The sequence below is a fragment of the Oxyura jamaicensis genome, chromosome 8 (genome assembly GCF_011077185.1).
Source record: "Oxyura jamaicensis isolate SHBP4307 breed ruddy duck chromosome 8, BPBGC_Ojam_1.0, whole genome shotgun sequence".
Lineage (NCBI taxonomy): Eukaryota > Metazoa > Chordata > Aves > Anseriformes > Anatidae > Oxyura > Oxyura jamaicensis.
Genome location: NC_048900.1, coordinates 25887291 through 25906511, shown reverse-complemented (window position 1 = coordinate 25906511; position 19221 = coordinate 25887291). Strand labels below are relative to the sequence as shown.

Sequence of the window (19221 nt, the reverse complement as noted above, 5' to 3'; positions counted from 1 at the left end):
ATTGGGTGAATACACAGGGAAATAATGCAGACTTTCTATACCCCACAGTCACTGAGGCCTGTCGCATATTATTCTCCCATTTTTATTTTGGCCTTATGATTAGCAAAATTCCTTCACTTTTAGGGAAGAAAACTGCTCACAGCAACTCCTGCAAGTTCTTTTTATTAGCTTTGATATGTGTAATGGTAACAGACTATCCTTGAGTTTGCTTTACTACAGTCATTTAAACTACAAGCTTAAAATGCTCCTTAAAATGCCCCCAGGGCAAAAAGAACAGGGATATACCTAACGAGTACATTAAACCTTAGGTCTGTTAAGCACAGGGAGACACCTTTATTGTGATCGCACCTGTTTGAAAGCAGTTATGGGCAACATACTGAATCACCTAATGAAACCAGGGTGGGAGGTACTTTTTTGTGGTATCTAGAAACCCTTAATTACAACCTAAATAGCTAATAAATAGATTTTCCTAAGACAAAACCAGAAAAAAACAGGCATTAGAAGTAAGAAAAACACTAGAAGGTCCGTTTTTTTTTTGGCCTTCTGGTTTTACAATTTGTGACTTTGGTATCTTAAAACACTCAAAATGATTATGATTAAGAAGCTGAGAATCTTGAGAGATGATCATATGAGAAATTAAATATTTAGAAATTGCCCTGGAGACAAAAAGATAAATATTTTGATCTGCAACACAAAATATCTTATTACTTCACAATTTAAGAATTATAAGACTGCTAGTTCACTAGTTCAAGTTTGTATGAAGTTTCAAAAACTTGAATTGTTTGTTCTAAAAGAATCTTTTATTGGTGTTTTAAAATGAAGAATACATTTCTCATTTCTATGTGAATCTCAAGGCTGGAATCCTCAAAGGAAACCAGATGGCAAAACTAAAATAAACTAGCAAAAATCATAACTTTTCCTTCTGCTCTTTGACTGGCACTTTTTGACTAACTTCATTTTGTAGGGGAATTTTCCCATCAAAATAATTTTAAGATCCGTGATAACTTTCTGAGGAAAGAAAGTTGGGGAAAATGATACATTAAGAAAAATGCAACACAAGCAAATGCCTGATTTTATTGAGGTACTGCACTCACATATTTTTGTGCACCAAAACCATCACAGCAGATCATATTAATGATGTGAGGACACCACATTAAAATGGCACATAGGAACAGCTTAAAACAAAGCTGGGTAAACATGGTGTACCAAATTATGCTCTGCCTAATAACTGTTATCACATTAGAATTGCACAGGATAAGACAACGTAACTTGCATTGAAATGACTAGCAGCCATAGCTGGTATGTGCAAATCAAAATATACTTCTCAGCACAGTAGCCATACACAAATACATATCCCAGCACAGCTTCAGGTTGGTCTCTGGTTATCAACTGTGGTTGTAGGAACCAGGAAACAACTCTGGAAGAGTTGGTTAAGTTCTTGTGAGTAACGGTCCACCCTTGTTGCTGAGGAAATCTCTTGAATCCAGTTGGTTCTGCCAACACCTTATTTTGGTGGGGACCTTGTAAAAATGCAGCTCTGTACCTGCAAAATAAGCACAGTTGAGAATTAGACTGAACAGGAGATTTTCTGCTACACAGCACAGCTAAGGAGATCCTACAAACAACTCCAGAACAAACCACACAGCTCAATGCATTTCACTGGGATTACTTATTCCAAGCATCTCACCATATTCCTAACCTTTATTATGTGAAATATTATACCTCTAAAGGGCACCACTACAGCTATGAACATTAAGTGCCTCCTCTAGGAACGTAAGTAGATAGGTAGATCTGCTGTTGCTCCTCCGCTTTGTAATTGGGGATTCCATCCTCGATGTGATAAAAACTTAAAACACAATGGTGCTAGAGCAAGGAAAAAAAAGGCCTAACAGACAAGACAGTCTTTCATCTAACATTTCTGTGCAGTACCTCTTGGAAAATGCACTACTAATATTTACATTAAACTGCCTTTTTTTTAAGGTAGACATATAATGCTTATCTTTAAACCTGATGGATAACAAAAAATATTCAAAACTACATATACAGAATTTCTACACAAAGAGATGATTCTACTGCTCATTAAAAAGGGATTGCTTCTGAAGTGAAGCACAACAGCTGTTGGCACAGCTGGGTTTAGAAGTGAATGTTTGTCTGGGTAGGCAAAAATAATAGGTATGTACTGAAGTCTGGCCAGAAAATCTCAGCTAATTCAGCTACTGACAGAAATTCTGAAGTGTGAAATCTTGGTTTTCAAGGCAGATGGCTACTAGCAGCAAAGAGCATCCTAGCCAGGCAAGAACATCAGCTCAGTACTGGTTTGCTGGGAAGAGTACTGCTTATCTGAGTGATATTTTTTGTAGATCCTAGATTTTCTTTTGCTTCAGGCTCCAGGGCTGATTACACATTCTGACTTAATCAAAATGCACATGACAGATGTAGACTTAGATTTGTACCCTCCCCCTGACATTGCCATCTCTAAATACAGCATTTCCAATTAAATATCAGATCAGAAGGGACCTCAGAAGTTCCTATTATGGCCATCACTTTCTGCAGACTAGCAAGCAGACCCACACATACTCTGACAGCACACAAGTCTGTTTCTGCTCAGAGCAGATGGACAGACATTTCCTTCCCAGACCTGGATGCAGTCTAGCAAGAGCCAGGGTCTACTGGTGTCACCTAAGAGATGCCTGGGGCTTAGACAGCCTCCTACACACATCAAGGCTGTGAAGATGCTTCACCTATTTCACCTTTGACAAGTGTGAGTCTAGCCTGTTCTTCGAGATCCCTTTTGAAGAAAGTCCCATCTGCTGCTTCATTGCCTGGTCTAGTATTTCTGGTACCTTTACAGTTTGGAAGATTCTCTATTACTAAATCTGGATCTACTTCAATGTAGAATCCAGCTCATTACTTACCTTGCCTGCCACAGACAAAAAAAAAAAAAAAAAGTCCTCTGCTTTACTTATCAGAACAGTCATCTTTTCTTTTCTAGACTTAAGCCAGCTTAAGCTTGTTCTACCTTTCTAAAACCTTTATCATTTTCTCACTTTTGTCTCTTCTCTGGTTTATTAACACCTAAAGAGCATTGCTGTATCACAGGTACTGCCAGCGTTAACTGGAATAAATATCACCTTACATGCTGAATACAGCTCCCCTCCTTAGTATGTCAGACAAAAGATGGGCACAGAACATCAATGCTGTTTATTACAAACTATAAATTCAAGATCATTTTTCTCCCACATTACTTAACCAGTTATTCTCCCTCAGGTAAAAAAAAAAAAAAAAAAAAAAAAAGAAAAATCAAATCCTAAAATAAGTACTGTACTTGGCTTTCATCTTTATTGCATTTCACCTTTTTGATTTCAGAGCTTTTCTTCAGGGTACCAAGATAATTCTGAATGGTAGTTTTATCCCCCCAAAGTCTTGCAGCCTCTACCAGCATGGTATCATCCATAAATTTTATACAAATGCTCTTTCTTCCTGGAACCAAGCTGTTAATATTCAACTGGAATAGTACTGAGACATCCTTCCCTCCAAAAATGTTTGCAAATGAGCCACTGAAAATTTTGGGCTAAATTTTCCATATATACTTGTACTTATAGACACTTGTCCTTATAGACCCACTTAACTGACAGACAAAATTACCTTGACAGAGATAAACTGGCTTATCATGATTTGTCTTCGTGTCAGATGTTTCTCAAGGATAACAATCATTTGATCTGTTAGCTCTACAGGCTTGAGTTAACACCTCCAGCTCCTCCTGTTCCCCTCATTAAAGCAAAGACATGTTTGTCCCTTTGATGGAAAAGAACATGCAGACAAGCTTGATCTGTATGGTGAACTACATACAGAGCCATGGTGTAGGGGGTCCTGTCACCAATTTAAAATCTTGAATTTGACAGAAGAATGGATGTTAAATTTAACTGCCATGTGGTGCTTTCTCACAGCAGTTGAAGGTTTGCAGCTACTGGTGGATGCAGACTGCACAGTAAAGTGGCTCCTCATAATAGGTGAGGGCATGAAATCTACAACAAGTGGACATCAAAAGCAGAAGACAAAAAAGCAAATAGAGACCTGGAATTTTCCACCAAAATTTCACCTGATTATCAGTTAAAGCTCAGAAAATATCCTTGCCTCCCTTTTCATTTTCACAGAAAGTTCCCAGCTGATGTATTCTAGATCTGGAAGCAAAAAAAGCTGAGAGCATGTTTTTCCTTGTTTTAGCACAAAGAGGTCTCATGATAAAGCCAGCCTCATTTTGCCAACAAAGAAGAATTGGATAATTCATGCACAAAAAAAGCTGCTAAGGTTTTCTGTATTGATATAATGCATGCACTCAAACCATACAATGAAGTCTTTTGCAGCTGGCCTTTCAATTCTCGCCTGTTGCTGTTTCTGCAAGCAGTAGTGTTTAGCAGGCTACATTTCACAGCACTTCCCTAAACATCAGTCTCTACAGCATGGAAGAAAGCAGGCAAACTGAGGCACAATGAAATGAGAGGCTCTTGGCCTTACAGAAGGTAGTGCTCCATTCAGGGACCTGAACTGTAGTCTCATCTAAGCACTTAGTGCCTGCCTCAGACATTTTTGGGTTTTCTTACTACGGAGAGCTGTGGGAGCCTTTTAAGTCTTCCTATGACATTTTTCTCCCACACTGCCTTTCCTTTGTCACAGGAGAAGAAATGTGTAGAGGGGATTAGAAGTTTCAAAGTGAGTTTTGTTACCCTTAAAAAATAAGGTAACAAAAATAGCAGGACAAGCAATCCAAACCAACTTGTTCTGCTGATAAGAGTGCTGAGAAGGATGCCTTTGCACTTATGATGGACAGGGTGGCTCTTTTTTTGAAGGATACAGGTGAAAACACAAAGCAGGAAACTGACACATTTACTTTCCTACTGATCCAAGAACAACTGCTGAGCAAACAGGACCAATTTATTTCTGTGACAGACAATACTGATCTATGGATTCCTCACGTTCTGTGATGTTTAGCCATAAGCTTTCACCCCCCTGCAGAAAGGGAAATAATGTTTCATGCCATCTGAAATCATCTGCATTATCCATTAATTCCTCTCAAGTCTGAAGTACAATTCTTCTGTATTGGAGTACATTTTAAATACTATTTTGCATGGTCTGTGCTATAGGCAGTTTGACCTTTAAACATGATTTCAGCATAAAAATCAAGTTAGCATATGAAGCCTCCTTTTGCATGACCCTGTTCATTTCTCTATCAGACTTGACTCAGCACTCATAGGCAGCATCACCAAAAAACAGAATGACTAAACTACCAGATACTTCAGTGTTCTTACCCTTTGCCATACACAGGAGCCTTTCTACCAGTTCATTACAGAAGAATTTATTTTGAATGATAACTTACAATGGCTGCATCCTTAATAAGGTCTAGTGCAGCTCAAATTGCACCAGGGCAAGGACAAAGACACCATCAGAGAAGTGTAATGTTCTCTAGCCTACAACCATGAAGTACTCATGTGCAAGTAAATCAAGATTTCTCTGTTCACAACAATGTAGTCATCTCGTGCATATCTTCACAAAGGAGTATGTGTGTATGTCATGTAGAGATGGTTATAAGGTCCACAAGTGTGACTTAAGGTCCCTCAGCCTTTTTTGTTGGTGCTTTTAGCAAAGCTAAAAACCCATATAAAGAATCATAGCACTTTGAAGAACACTTTTCCTATCTGCATCAGTACGTACTGAACAGAGCAAAGGATATAATGATACAATAGAGAACAGTGGAAAAGTGTTGTTACTATACCTGTTTCCATACAGTCCTGGTAAAATCCATCCAGTACTTGTATTTTTTAACATATAGAACTCCCTCTAGCCTCACTGTCTGAAAAACATAAGCATTTAGTAAAACAAATAGGATTATTATTCTAATAGTTACAAGTAGTAATACATAGAAGTGCTCATTTCACTAGAAAAAACATTGAAGACCATTGCTCAAAGCTAAACATGCAAATTCCAGCTGATAAGCCTTTTGCAGAATCTGAAATTTTAATAAAAGTTGCACATCCATCTTGTTATATTTGCTACCAAACTTTAAATTACTTATGTTTCGTTGGGTTAGAAACTGGCTGGATAGCCGGGCCCAAAGAGTTGTGGTAAATGGAGTCAAGTCCAGTTGGAGGCCAGTCACTAGTGGCGTCCCCCAGGGCTCGGTGCTGGGGCCGGTCCTCTTTAACATCTTCATCAATGATCTGGACGAGGGCATTGAGTGCACCCTCAGTAAGTTTGCAGATGACACCAAGTTAGGTGCGTGTGTCGATCTGCTCGAGGGTAGGAAGGCTCTGCAGGAGGATCTGGATGGGCTGCACCGATGGGCTGAGGTCAACTGCATGAAGTTTAACAAGGCCAAGTGCCGGGTCCTGCACCTGGGGCATAATAACCCCAAGCAGAGCTACAGGCTGGGAGATGAGTGGTTGGAGAGCTGCCAGGCGGAGAAGGACCTGGGAGTGATAGTGGACAGTCGGCTGAATATGAGCCAGCAGTGTGCTCAGGTGGCCAAGAAGGCCAACGGCATCCTGGCTTGTATCAGAAATAGTGTGACCAGCAGGGCTAGGGAGGTGATCGTCCCCCTGTACTCGGCTCTGGTGAGGCCGCACCTCGAGTACTGTGTTCAGTTTTGGGCCCCTCGCTACAAGAAGGACATGGAGGTGCTTGAGCGGGTCCAAAGAAGGGCGACGAAGCTGGTGAGGGGCCTGGAGAACAAGTCCTACGAGGAGCGGCTGAGGGAGCTGGGCTTGTTCAGCCTGGAGAAGAGGAGGCTCAGGGGCGACCTTATCGCTCTCTACAGATACCTTAAAGGAGGCTGTAGAGAGGTGGGGGTTGGCCTGTTCTCCCACGTGCCTGGTGACAGGACGAGGGGGAATGGGCTAAAGTTGCGCCAGGGGAGTTTTAGGTTAGATGTTAGGAAGAGCTTCTTTACTGAAAGGGTTGTGAGGCATTGGAACAGGCTGCCCAGGGAGGTGGTGGAGTCACCATCCCTGGAAATCTTCAAAAGACGTTTAGATGTAGAGCTTAGGGATATGGTTTAGTGGGGACTGTTAGTGTTAGGTTAGAGGTTGGACTCGATCTTGAGGTCTCTTCCAACCTAGAAATTCTGTGATAATTCTGTGATGTAAAAACAGTTCTACTTTCTATTTTTAGGAAATCTTTGATGTGCCATGCAATAACCAACTTTTTGACTACTGTATGAGGGAAGAAAGGCATACAATAGTTAATTGAAATATGAATATGAAGTACAGAACTCCATCTGAGATGATATACTTTGAGTGAAAATGCATATAAGTACTGCTTTCATAAATGAGCATGCACCAAATGGTGCAGGAATACTGACACTGTACACCATCTGATGTGTGACAGCCTTCATCCAAAGGCAAGATCACTCTAGTTCAGAAAAAGCAGGGTTAAACTAAGTTCACAGGTAAAAGCCATCATCCTGAGGTCTAAAAGCTTCTGAAGCTCCTAAAAATTGTTTTCATTTTTATTGCCTATAGAAAGAGCAGAAGAGAGGTGGCTTTTATTGTTTCTTAGGCATGAAAACAGCTAACCAGCCAACTCATAAGACACTCTGATCTTGCATAACTTCCACGCACAAGAAACCAAGGTATGATGAAGATAAGCACTCAGGCTTGTCAATGAAATCCTTGAGCTTTTTCAAAGATCTCTCAACCTTGGCAAAGCAATGGGCTTTCAATTTCTGGCAGTCTACCTCATCAACAGCTAAAGCTATCAGAACTTCAGTGTGAAATAATTGCCATTCAGAGTAGTCAAAGCAGCAGAATAATAAAAGTGAAAACAGGACAAGCAAAAAGTCAAACCAGTGCTTAAACGCAAAGCAATGCGGAAAACACAGATCTCTCAGCATTGTGAATCCTAATACCTGGAACTGAGAAAGAATACCTATGTGAACCCTGCTGTCTGGCACAAAAATACAAAGCATGAGAAACACTGCTGTCCTGGCAATAGAATAGACTAAGAGCTAGTAACAGCAGAAAAACCTGAGGGAAAAAGTTAAACGGCAAAACATTCAAAAGCATAATGTCAGTTAATAATTAAAAGACAGCCATCTCGTAAGAGTTCACTGGGCATTTCGTTCATCCCACTCAAGTGTTTATTTAGGCTTCTCTAGGTAGCAGGTGCTATTTCCACTGTCTCTCTCCAGGACAGGTGTCAAGTTTTCAATTTGCAGATTAGTAGCAGTTTGCTGAATGTGTGATTTTTGCTTTGACAGCTTGCTTAGCTTAGGTAGCTCCAAAGGAGGCTTTGCATTTCCTGAGAGCCCTATAAACTGCATTCTCTGGAAAACAAAACAAGATGTAGGAAGTTTGGTATGATGTAGACTGAGTTAGACACTCATCTGGATGCTGTCTGATAGGCTATGATTACAATAACTCATTGGTCATATATTGCCATTCAGGTATGGAAGCACTTTAAAAGCTAGTAAACAAAATTGTTGAATTTGAGTTGATAAGGGAGAAAGCAAGAGACTTCTTTCCATGAATTATTTCCCTTTTTCAACTTGTTCTACTTATAAGGCCTAAGTAAATAAAATCCAACAAGAGAACAAACATTCACTTTATTTCCTAAAACTTTACTATCTGAACTACTAAAGCCAAAATTAAACATTTAGAAAGTTCACAAAAAAAGCTGAAACTTATCACACCACATCCTGTCATCAGAACTTGCAACCCGATTTCACATGTGTAGGTTTCTCACATATGTGAGAATAAGTCTTCCGTAAGCCTAGCCATGCCTTCTTCCACTCCAGCTCTGTGATCAAACAATTGTACTCTTAGATCAGAAGCTTCTCTTTCTGCCACTGATCTGATAACACGCACATATGCTACTAAGGCAATGCCAACGCTTCCTTGGTTCTCTCAGATTTGTATTCAACTGAGAACATGAATTTCTAACTAATACCCAACAAGGTGACCTTTGTAGTAAGTGGATAATGTGTTGTACTGGCTAACCTCCATAGATGTTCTAATTCTTTTAATTAAAACTAAGTGTTAATACAACTGACCATCAAGAATGTCATCTTTGGGAAGAATTGTGAAACCCAAAGCTTTTAGTCACCATTAAAGTCTAAGCCATAAACACTAGCTGAAGTAGCCACAGGTTCTCCTACACCAGTAGGAGATTCCTCCCTGACAAGGAAATGCCTTTAAAACTTTTGAGATTCTTATCCCTAGAATGAAATCACTACCATATGTTTGTGTACTTGGAAAGGAAATCCAGAACAACTAACTCATTTAGCCTTTTGCTGATGGGATTTATTTGTTGCATCCTTAATAAGGATTGTGAAATTTTACATTCTTCCTACTAATTAAATATATATTTTGAGTTCACTGCAGATTTCATTTAGGAGGTAATAAAGCAAAATAAATTGACTACATCTTGAGGCCACCATCAGAAAAAAAATATGTATAGTTGGATTCTCCACGCATGTTTTTGACAGTGTTATCTCCTCCAGAGGAAAAGCTTTATTCTGTCAATATCCAGCCTTACCTGCCGTCTGTAAGCGTAAGCCAGTATCCAGCTTGCTGCGAGGCTTTGTGCTGATAAACAAGTAACAGAGAACACACACAGTGATGATAAAAGCAAACAGGACCACTGCTGCTATTGACAGGCCCACGAGCGCTCCAACGCTAAGAGAGAAAACAAAGAAATTAGGTGTACAAACATGCTGGGATAGCCATTGAAGTAGTGGTCAGGATAATGCCCAGAGTTTACATGTACACAGGTGAGGGAATGACTATTTTTACTGTGCATAGAAATTTGGAGCTCAATTCTTAGTTTGCATAAACTGCATTATTTCATGGCCCTCAGAAGGGCCAATGACATTACACGGCAGTTAAACACCAGGCCCTTTGTGATATTTCATATACCCTACGCATAGTATCCCTCAGCTTGATTTCAGCTATGTTTATGAAAATTGGAAATAACTTCATGCAGTAACTGGTGCCAGTGAATCAAACTACTCCAAAGCAGTGCATATTCCCAGATAAACCAAATTCAGGAATACAGGCACTGTGCTTCCCAATTAAAATGCACAGCCTTCACACAACATCACTAGCTGTGCAAAAGCTGAGAAAACTAACAATGATCTTCCCAAATAGACAAAAAAAAAAAAATCAAGGTATTTCAACAAGAAAATTAATGCAAGCTACTGAAAAAAAGTCTTTATTTTTTTTGCCTTTTTGCTTTAACTTTCCCCAATTTTTGCAATTCCTTAACAGAATTTTCACCAATTTTGAAAGAGTTGCTAAATATTACATGCAAACACAAAGTGGAATTCCAGAGCTCCAGGCAGTTGATGCAAACTCCTTTCTTCTCAAAGATGACTATTAAAGCTGCATTTTCAACCTGAAATACCATGTTTATTGCAAGAAAAGCTTATCATAGGACTTTAAGCAAAGTACTTGTTTGTAACAGGTTTTTCTCCAAGGCTGACATGCCCACTAAAAAAATGGGATAAGTGTGAAAGACACTTTATTCCGTTCTACTAGCAGCTCTGTAGATTAGGGTGGAGTACTGTGATCATTGTTGTGCCTCTTTGTGATACAAAGAATCTTGAATTAAAGTGGGAGAATCACAGAATCATTTAGGTTGGAAAAGACCTTCACGATGATCAAGTCCAACCATCCTCCCAACCCTACAAGACCACCGTTAAACCATGTCTCTAAGTGCCACACCCATGCATCTCAAATACCTTCAAGGATGGCAACTTCATCAACGGTCTTCGTAAAACTAACAACTAATTATTTTACACGTAAAGGCACCAAACAGGCAGAAAGAATATTCAGGATGCCAAGCATATGGTGGTATCTGCAGATTTTATCAGGGTATTGCATCTGCAGGATAGAAGTTACTTTACACTGCTTCCATAGTCAGTGAGAAAGTACGTGCACATACAGAAATGTCTTCAGTAGTTTCCTTATTTCCAATCCTTCAAGTCTTTCCCTAATGAAAAACCTCTATGCTGAAATAAAAGGGCCAACTGCAATACAGCCTACCTATCATTCACTATACTCTTGGGCCACTCAATGCTTTCAGTGTACCTGTCTCTGGTTCTACAGACCAAGCCAAAGACTTTTTAGGAAATTAAACAGTGGTGCTTTGATCATGGTTTGAGGCTCAAGAATCTTATATTACTACTCTAGTATATTTACAGTTTTAACACAGAAAAGGGATAGAGATTCATGTCTGAAGTTCTATGATAAGAATTCTAGTGATAAAAAAATCCCCTAACACAGCACCGCTATCAGAAGTCACTTCTACTGAGGCCTTGCAGGGAAATGGGAAGAATTGTGCCTCAGGATGTTTTCATGAACTTCACATTCAAGCCGCTGCAAAGCTTTTCCCCTAACACAGATATGTCCATAAGAGAAACTCTTAAGTTCAGCAGAATGAGAACAGCAGGTATTACTATGACTTCTACCTGAAGTTCTCATTTGTTATGCCAAATCCATTACTGAAGTTTGTACAACATTTAACTCTACACAAAAATCAACTGTTATCAGTGAAACAATTGATTCTGGAAATAATTTTGCCCTTATGAAGATTGCTCATGGTATTTATCATCTGCACAAACTAGAATTTATATGAACATATTAAGTATATTTTTTGGTACAAACAGAGCATAGAAGCTAGCAATATTCTGCTTAATATGGCATTTGATGACGTTCTTACAATCAGGGATCTTATATATATATATATGGGTTCTGGCCTCATTTTTTCATTTGAAACATCTTGACTTCAAGTACAAAACAGAAGCAATACGCTACACTGGGCTGAGGCGAGCAGCCAAACCAAGAATGATCTCCAAAGCTGATTGATTCCATGCGAGGAAGTAACACATACCCGGAGGCTCTTCAGAAATAGGCATTTGTGCCTTTTCATTCTGTTAGTATTAGCCCTATTTTAAGATTTCTTTCAAATAACAGTCTGCAGTGCAGGACAAAAGAAGTTGCTTATCTCCTATCCAAATGTTAAGCAGAGTCAGCTGTTCTAAAGCTGACTAAATCAGGTACATATTACTTTTTTTTCCTTCTATTCAAGCATCCATTACTTCAGTTGTAGCTCTCCTGCACACAGAGGCAGATGACAATGTTAAGCAATACAGTTGAGCACTGTGCAGCACAATGCCTTGGCATTATTATTGTGCAAGATGCCTTTGCGAGCTATGAACAGCAAAGGTAAGAAAAAACAGTTCTGGGGGAAACTCTCCAATATTTCCAATATTACAAGTCAAAGATATAAGTTACACATCACTAAAAATACTTGTTATGCAGCAACGTGAAGATATCTTACCCAAAACATGGAAATTGGCATCACACAACCAAATATAGACATCCTAGATACCACTTCCCAAAACAATCAGCAATTAAGAATCAGGTACTTAGTTTTCAAACATAGTATGTCAATACCAGATTGTTCTCCATGTGCTGAAACCATCAGTCCTCTCAGACTGTATTATTAATTTCTAAAAGGTTGTTTTGGGGTTAAAGTTTGGGAGTGAGATTTTTTTTTTTTTTTTTGAATTTATTGAATTAATTCAGGGGAATTTAAAATGTCTTCTACATTTCTGAACACTGAAGCATCCTAAGACAGAGGTACATTTCTTTTTATAGTTAAGATAGTTAGCAAACAAAATACCAAAATAGCCATCATTTTAATGATCACCCTTCCCTGAAAATAAAGACAACCCTTCAGCAGGTCCCCTGCCTTCTCCAGCAATTACTCCATCTAGTAGTAACATAAAGCTCTTGTTAAAAACATTTTGCCATCTTCACTTTAAACAGTAGGTGTTTAAAGTCCACACAGCAGTCCACATAACAGCCCACAGGTCTCAGGATGAGTCTTCAAGATCAGGCTTCTGGCAGCACAGACATTAATCAAGAAAACTTAGAAGTTGCTCTTGTCCACAGCTGTGGCCTCACTAGCATTAACAATTCCCCACCCACCCTCAGATCTAGCAAAAAAACAGCTGTGAAGGCCTAGGAGTAATCCTGGTGCCATTTACACATGAGCAACTCTAAGTTTGACAGAAGATCCACAGACCAAACAAAGTTCTCCTAAGGTTTTTCTACATATGATGACACAGCCATACCACAAGCATCGCTGATGCTCCTGGCGCTGTTACACTGAGCACCACGGGCACACGTGTGGCGCTGCCACACCTGCACTGCCAGAGGCTTTATTGTGCAGAGACTTCATCTGCAGGCTCCCCAGGACTTCCTCTGTGCTGTCCAGAGAGCTCCTTTGTGGGTCAACATTTTTTTGCAGTGGAGGCTCAGCAGACACCTGCAGCTATTTTTAGTCCTTAGAACTAGTCCATCCACACAAACAACAGCTAGGAATAATTTAAATATTGGCTAAGCAGATGCAGTACGTCCACCAAAAGATTAAAAGGAAGCTCATGAGTCATCTGGATCTGAGTGAAACAAATGCTCCTAATACCATTGCTGCAGTGATGTACCTACCATACATAGTATTTGGGAAGCAACTGATAAATATTAACAGAAGATTGGAAGAATGGGCAGACAGGAATAAAAGACTGGCTTTCCAAAATAGCAAATACACTCACAAAGATCTGCACAGCTGAGCAAAGTAAGACTAGAGCATTAGATCACTGTGGTTCTACAGGTGTTAATAAAGTATCCTGAATGAGAGCTATACTTGGCCTGCCTCAGGTTTAATCAAATATTATATGAAGCTAACAAAAGCTAAGGCTTTGGAATGGATGCTGTAATTGTATTTGATACTGGAAGAAGCCATGCCATTTGCAAAATAAACTTTGAGCAATGACAAAAAAAGAACCCTAAGATTTTAAAACAAAAGGCGTTGACCAAACACAACAGCATCACAGTTCAGTCCAAGTTTGGAGGTAAAGATGTCCTAGGTGCATGTACATAGCTCTGAAGGGTAAGTTGCTCAGTGCTTTGCTCACTAGTGATTTGTAGCATCTGTTTTGTGCTTCAGAAGCTGCAAAAACTTCTGGCAAATTCTGCACACCGCTACCTTTTTGCTAGTGTTCCCTTCCCTGTACTCCTGACTTGAGACAGGAAAAGGCATCCTTCACTTTGCCTCCCTGAGGTCAGCTTTTCCAGTAAGGTAGAAAGAGCACTTAGACCACAAACCAAAAAAGGATACTACATTACTTGATATCAACTACCAGGGAAAAAAAAAAAAAAAAAAAAAAAGATAACCAATAAATGACTAATATCACAGATAAAAAGTTTAAAAGCTACATAACTTGTAAGAGTTGCTCAAAGATTTTTTGTCCAGCAGCTCCTACAACAGCAGGTGTTAGGGAACACTTCAAAGATCAGTTTTTGCAGGAGTGGGAAGGGAGAAGAAGGTTCAGTTTTGCCAAGAGTAAGTGAAGCATATAGCTATAAACTTAGTACAGGCAGTAGTGATTTGGCAAAAAAAAAAAAAAAAGGCACACACATAAGCGTGCAAGAGACAATTGCTTCAGGTTGCCTAGGCTGCTGGTTTCTTCAGGAATTACTTCTGTCAGAGCTAGCTGCCAAGTGGTTTGGCAATGTGTCTCCCACAGCAGGAAAAACAACAGAAATGTACAATAATTGCCTGAAGCTGTTCCTGGTGTGTCAAACAGAAGTAATCCCTGAGATACCAACAACCACTTGGTGGTGCATTCAGCCACTGCTTTCAAATTAATGGGTGCAGTCAAGCAAAGGAAGATGCAGGATGAGGAATTTCAAGCTCTGGAGTAAAGAAAAGCTTGCAACAGTTTCACCAGAGGATCTTTCAGCTCCTTTCCCTTTTTCAGTAGTTTCACAATCTCCAGACTTATCTTGGCTGGGTTTGGCAAATTCCTGAAGAATTTTAAGTCTTAAGGGTTAAGTCTTAAAAGTGCACCCTCAAAAGCTGTAGTAAGACCTTGAAGTATTAACTTACGGTTCTTACATTCTGATGTAGGCAACAGCCTGAAGCAAAGACAAGCAAGGCACTGATCACCAAAACACTGAGCAAACAGAAAAGTATTATTTTAAACACAATTTCTTTAAATGCCTAATGGAACTGTCATCTACAAATATATACAGTTTTCAAGGTGCTGCAGTACTGTGCAGCTTCCAGTGTGTTAGTAACTAAAAATTGTCCTCTGATTTGTTACTGGGAAAGCACTTCAGAAAACAGATTCTAACCATTCAGTTAATTTGCTTAGAGAAGTAAATTACATTTATTTGCCTCTTCTCTATGAGGGATAAAAACAATTATGGCAGAACTTAAGCACAACCAAAACCACACCTACTGCAGTTTCCTCAGATCCTATCAGCAGCTTAGCACCACCATACTGAAAAAATGAATAAATCCTGAAGTTTCAAAGTTTTGGCCCAAATTTCTGACTCAGAGGCTTAGCAGTCACTTCTCAGATCCTAGAAGATCTTTGTAAGTGAAGTTCCTTCAGAGAGGTACTTCATTAGAGCCTCTCACAGGATTTTGCCCTTTGAAGTACTTTCTGAAAGATCTAACTTTAACAGCCTTCATTACACCAATCCTGGTGCAAGAGCATAATAAATCTTCATTATACATTAGTTTTGCCATCTTAAGAAGGCTTCCCATGACCAAAACAGACTATCCAAGAAATTATACCATATAAAGTTAAATAGCATGGTTATTCAATTAGAAAAATTTAAGAAGGACACTTGGGAACATCCTCTTACAGCAGGAAAGCTGAACAGTTCTGTGTCAGTCTTCAGAGATGAAGATGCTTGGGAAATACATGTTCAATATCAGACAAACCAGATTTTAAATAATTATATGTTCTCGTTTAACTTGTCTAGTATTTGGTAAGTCTACAGTACTGGACAGCAAGAGCCCTGAAGGAATTCACATGTGAAATTGCAGGCCTGCTGGCCAAGGCACTCCACATAAGGCACTCTGTCAGAGGACCGGTAGACTGGAGATGCAACTCCAAGCTAACATAGGGCTCTAGGGTTGAACCCAAAAACTACAGACTAGCAAACCTGACTCTCACTTGGGCAAGAAAAGGTCCATAAAAAACAGTAAGATCACTAAGCCAAGAGGTAAACACAGCATCATGGCTGAAAGCACCCACTTACCCAGGGGCCTGGGTACTGAGGACCAAGTCTGTACAGCTGGAGGCCCTCAGGAGAGCTCTCTGAGTGGGCTGTTTCTGTTTCTCCTTTCCTTGGGAGCTGCCATTAAGCTGAGGCTCTTACCCTGCACCTGGCCAATCCCTGTTGATCCAGGCCCTCACTTGCAGATTTACCTCATTTGACCTTGGGCTTGCCAGGTGGGGATCACCAGGCTGTGACTGACAGGTAGGCCTGGAGACAGTAACCAGACTTCTCAGCTTGCCCTTAGGCCTCCATCACCACTGTGAACTTGTCTGGCAGTCACAGGGATGTGTCCGGTCCTGGCTACTGCTCTGGCCAGGCCTGCCCTGCTCTCCTCACCTCAATACAAGGGACAAGTCCCTTGCTAGTGAGGTCACCTCCTCAGCCACCTTCTTCCCACGCTCTGCCCTCAGGAATCTCCTGTTGCTCACTGCTTCCAGACATAAACTTCTGTAAAACAGTCAACATCACTGTAGGGGGAAAATACTGCCTCGCTAACCTGCGGGAAGGAGTCTGTGAAGTGTCAATAGGCAGATGGATAAAGGAACCCTGCCTACATTGCCAAAGGCTTTTTGAAAATCTAACTGTATCCCACACACAGGAGGTGGGACTAAAAAGCCTGAACTGACACAGGATTGGGAAAAGTATTCTGTTCCAGACCCAAAATGGCTTAAAAGAATAAGGAGCAAAGCACAAGGCTATGTGGTCCCTTTCCAGTACAAAGTCAGTGCTGAGACTTTTTATTCAGTCTTAATGTATGACCTGGAAAAGAACAAAGTCTGAGTTTGATGACCCTAAGCTACTCAAGTGATCATATTCTATGAGGGCAGGGAGTGATAGAAGGCTCACAGGAAACCAATTGAGCAGGCAAAAACAATGCAGACAAACGTCAATGTACATAACCTACTGAGAAAATATACACAACCAAGCCTACATGACAAAGTCAGAACTGACAGTTCTGAACGCAAGAAAAAATATTTTAGAGTCAGTGACAGTTCAATAAAATCAGTATCAACACACAGCAACAGCCAAAGACATCAACAAAGCATCAGCCATCAAAGGAAGCATTTTGAGACCAAGACTGAAGGCAATGTTTTGCCACTGTGTAAAAAAACCTTGCCTTACCCACATCTTGAGCATTCAGCTCCAGATTACGCACATCAAAAACAGCACTGTGAAAAGGCAACTAAAACCATCAATGGGATGGAGTAGCCCAAGGATAATCTAAAATGGAATAGGACTTTAAAGATTAAACTACAAGGACTGTTTACGTTTGGAAAGGAGAAAGCTGAGAGCTGATGCAAATGCTTATAAAGTTTTGAGCATTGTACTTAAACTAAACATGAAATTGTTGTTCACCAAACCTCACAATGCTAGAGGGCACACCAGAAAACAACCAGGTAACAAAGCTATAGAAGCTTTCCTTCTATAAAGCTGGTAGAAGGATCTATCCTCAAACAGCAGGTAGTGACTGGTACTACTGGGACTGCAGAAGCAAGTCCAGAAAGGGTTTAGATACACACGGGGATAACAAGACTATAAAGGAATACTGAAACATGATGCCAGAGTGCACTAACACCCCTGACACGGCCAGCAGGGATGCTGGGCAGCCTGACCAGGAGCCAGGCACAGACAGCACCAGACTGGTGCGTGCTCCCCTAACAGCACCTCTGGAGACCGAGATGGACCCCAGAGAGCATGAGTATGGTTACCTGCCATTTTCCAAATAGAAACTTATTCAGTGTTAGATCGTACAACACACACGGAGAAGTAGTTGAAGTCACTAGAACTTTATGCACAGACCAGCTTACAAGCTACGGCCACAAGACCCAAGTTCCCCTCACACTGAAAGTGCAGAGGGATGCTCCGTCCACAGGCACTGAGCATCTCCCTGCGCCTCACTGCAGGGACCACAAGCCATCTCCTCCAAAACTCACCCTGGCGCAAGCAGAAGCCCCTCTTTGAAGCAAATGCAGCCTGAAAGGCTAGAAGTACCTCAGAAACAGACCCTCAGGCAAGTCCAGACCAACATGGGTCCCTCACCACCCAGGAGCACCCACCCAGCCTCGCTGGCGGATCCCCCACTTCCATGCTGGGGCAGGGCGGGCGCCGCTGCTCTCCTACCTGAGCCACCACATGTAGCTGTGCTCGTAGGGGAAGAAGCTGTGGGGGTCATCGCAGCAATACTTGACGTCCTGGAAGCCGCAGCAGTACACGGCGCGGGCGTCGCCGCCCGCCCGCGGGCAGCTGAACCCGCTCACCAGCACCTTGTCAGCGTTAAGGTAGCTGCTGCACTCGGCGCTCATCGTGCCGTGGCCGCCCGCTGCCTCAGCTCCGCCGGCACCCGGTCTGGAGGTGGGGCGGCGAGCGGGCGGAGCTCGGCCAGCCGGGGGGCTGCGGGGACGTGAGGGGCGAGGAGCGGGGCAGGCGGCGGGAGGCAGCCGCCGGTCCCCTCAGCGCCCTCCCCGGGCGGCGCCGCAGGGAGAAACGGCGGGAGCCGGGCGCCGCCCGCGCCCTGGGGTGAGGGGAAGAGCCGGGAGCCGCCCGCCTTGAGGGGGCTGCTCGCAGCAAGTGCTCTGATCGATGGGATTTGGTTCTCAGCGGCCGGTCCGAAGTCAAGAAGAGACTTCGAGGGTCCACCTCCGCCTGTAAGCCTCAGAGGGATCTTGGTGAAGCCGAAGTGATGAGGTCGTTGACAGGGATCACACCTTGGCAGCTGCAGAGCCCCTTGGTTTTATGAGGGGTAAAAAACCCCACATTATACTTTGTTTCTATGAGACCTGTCTCCAGCTCATTTCTGAGGGTACTTCCTCTCAATATTTTAAACTTTAAAAACAATTAAACAAGAAAAAAAAAAAAAAAAAAAAGTGGGGCCCAGGCAGTCATAGCATTACCTGTTGGAAAGAATAGATCTAAGCTCAAGATTGCATATGTGCATCCATCATGTGCCTCTGGGTGCAGTTTGGCTCACAGAAGGAAGAATAAGAAAAAGTCCTCTGGAGAGCAATGGGTGTGTGCTTCACCCTCCAAAGACCCAGTCCTCAGCACTGCTGAGGGTGGTTTCTGGATTACAATAGAGGCTTTGCCACAT

At 41.5% G+C, this 19221-nt stretch overlaps 1 protein-coding gene across 2 annotated transcripts; it reads right to left on the bottom strand.

Annotated features, from left to right (window-relative positions):
• Positions 1-149: 149 nt before the first annotated feature.
• Positions 150-18841, bottom strand: SHISAL2A (shisa like 2A). 2 transcript variants are annotated; one of them, XM_035333834.1, is made up of 4 exons: positions 18255-18841; positions 9529-9668; positions 5771-5844; positions 150-1543 (listed from the first exon to the last, which is right to left on the bottom strand). In XM_035333834.1, exons 1-4 carry the CDS (start codon positions 18434-18436, stop codon positions 1505-1507), a joined length of 435 nt encoding a protein of 144 aa, XP_035189725.1. In that variant the 5' UTR covers positions 18437-18841; the 3' UTR covers positions 150-1504. The 2 variants fall into 2 exon arrangements, with proteins under 2 accessions (XP_035189725.1, XP_035189726.1); XM_035333835.1 differs by having other exon boundaries at positions 5771-5848; positions 18255-18784.
• Positions 18842-19221: the final 380 nt, after the last annotated feature.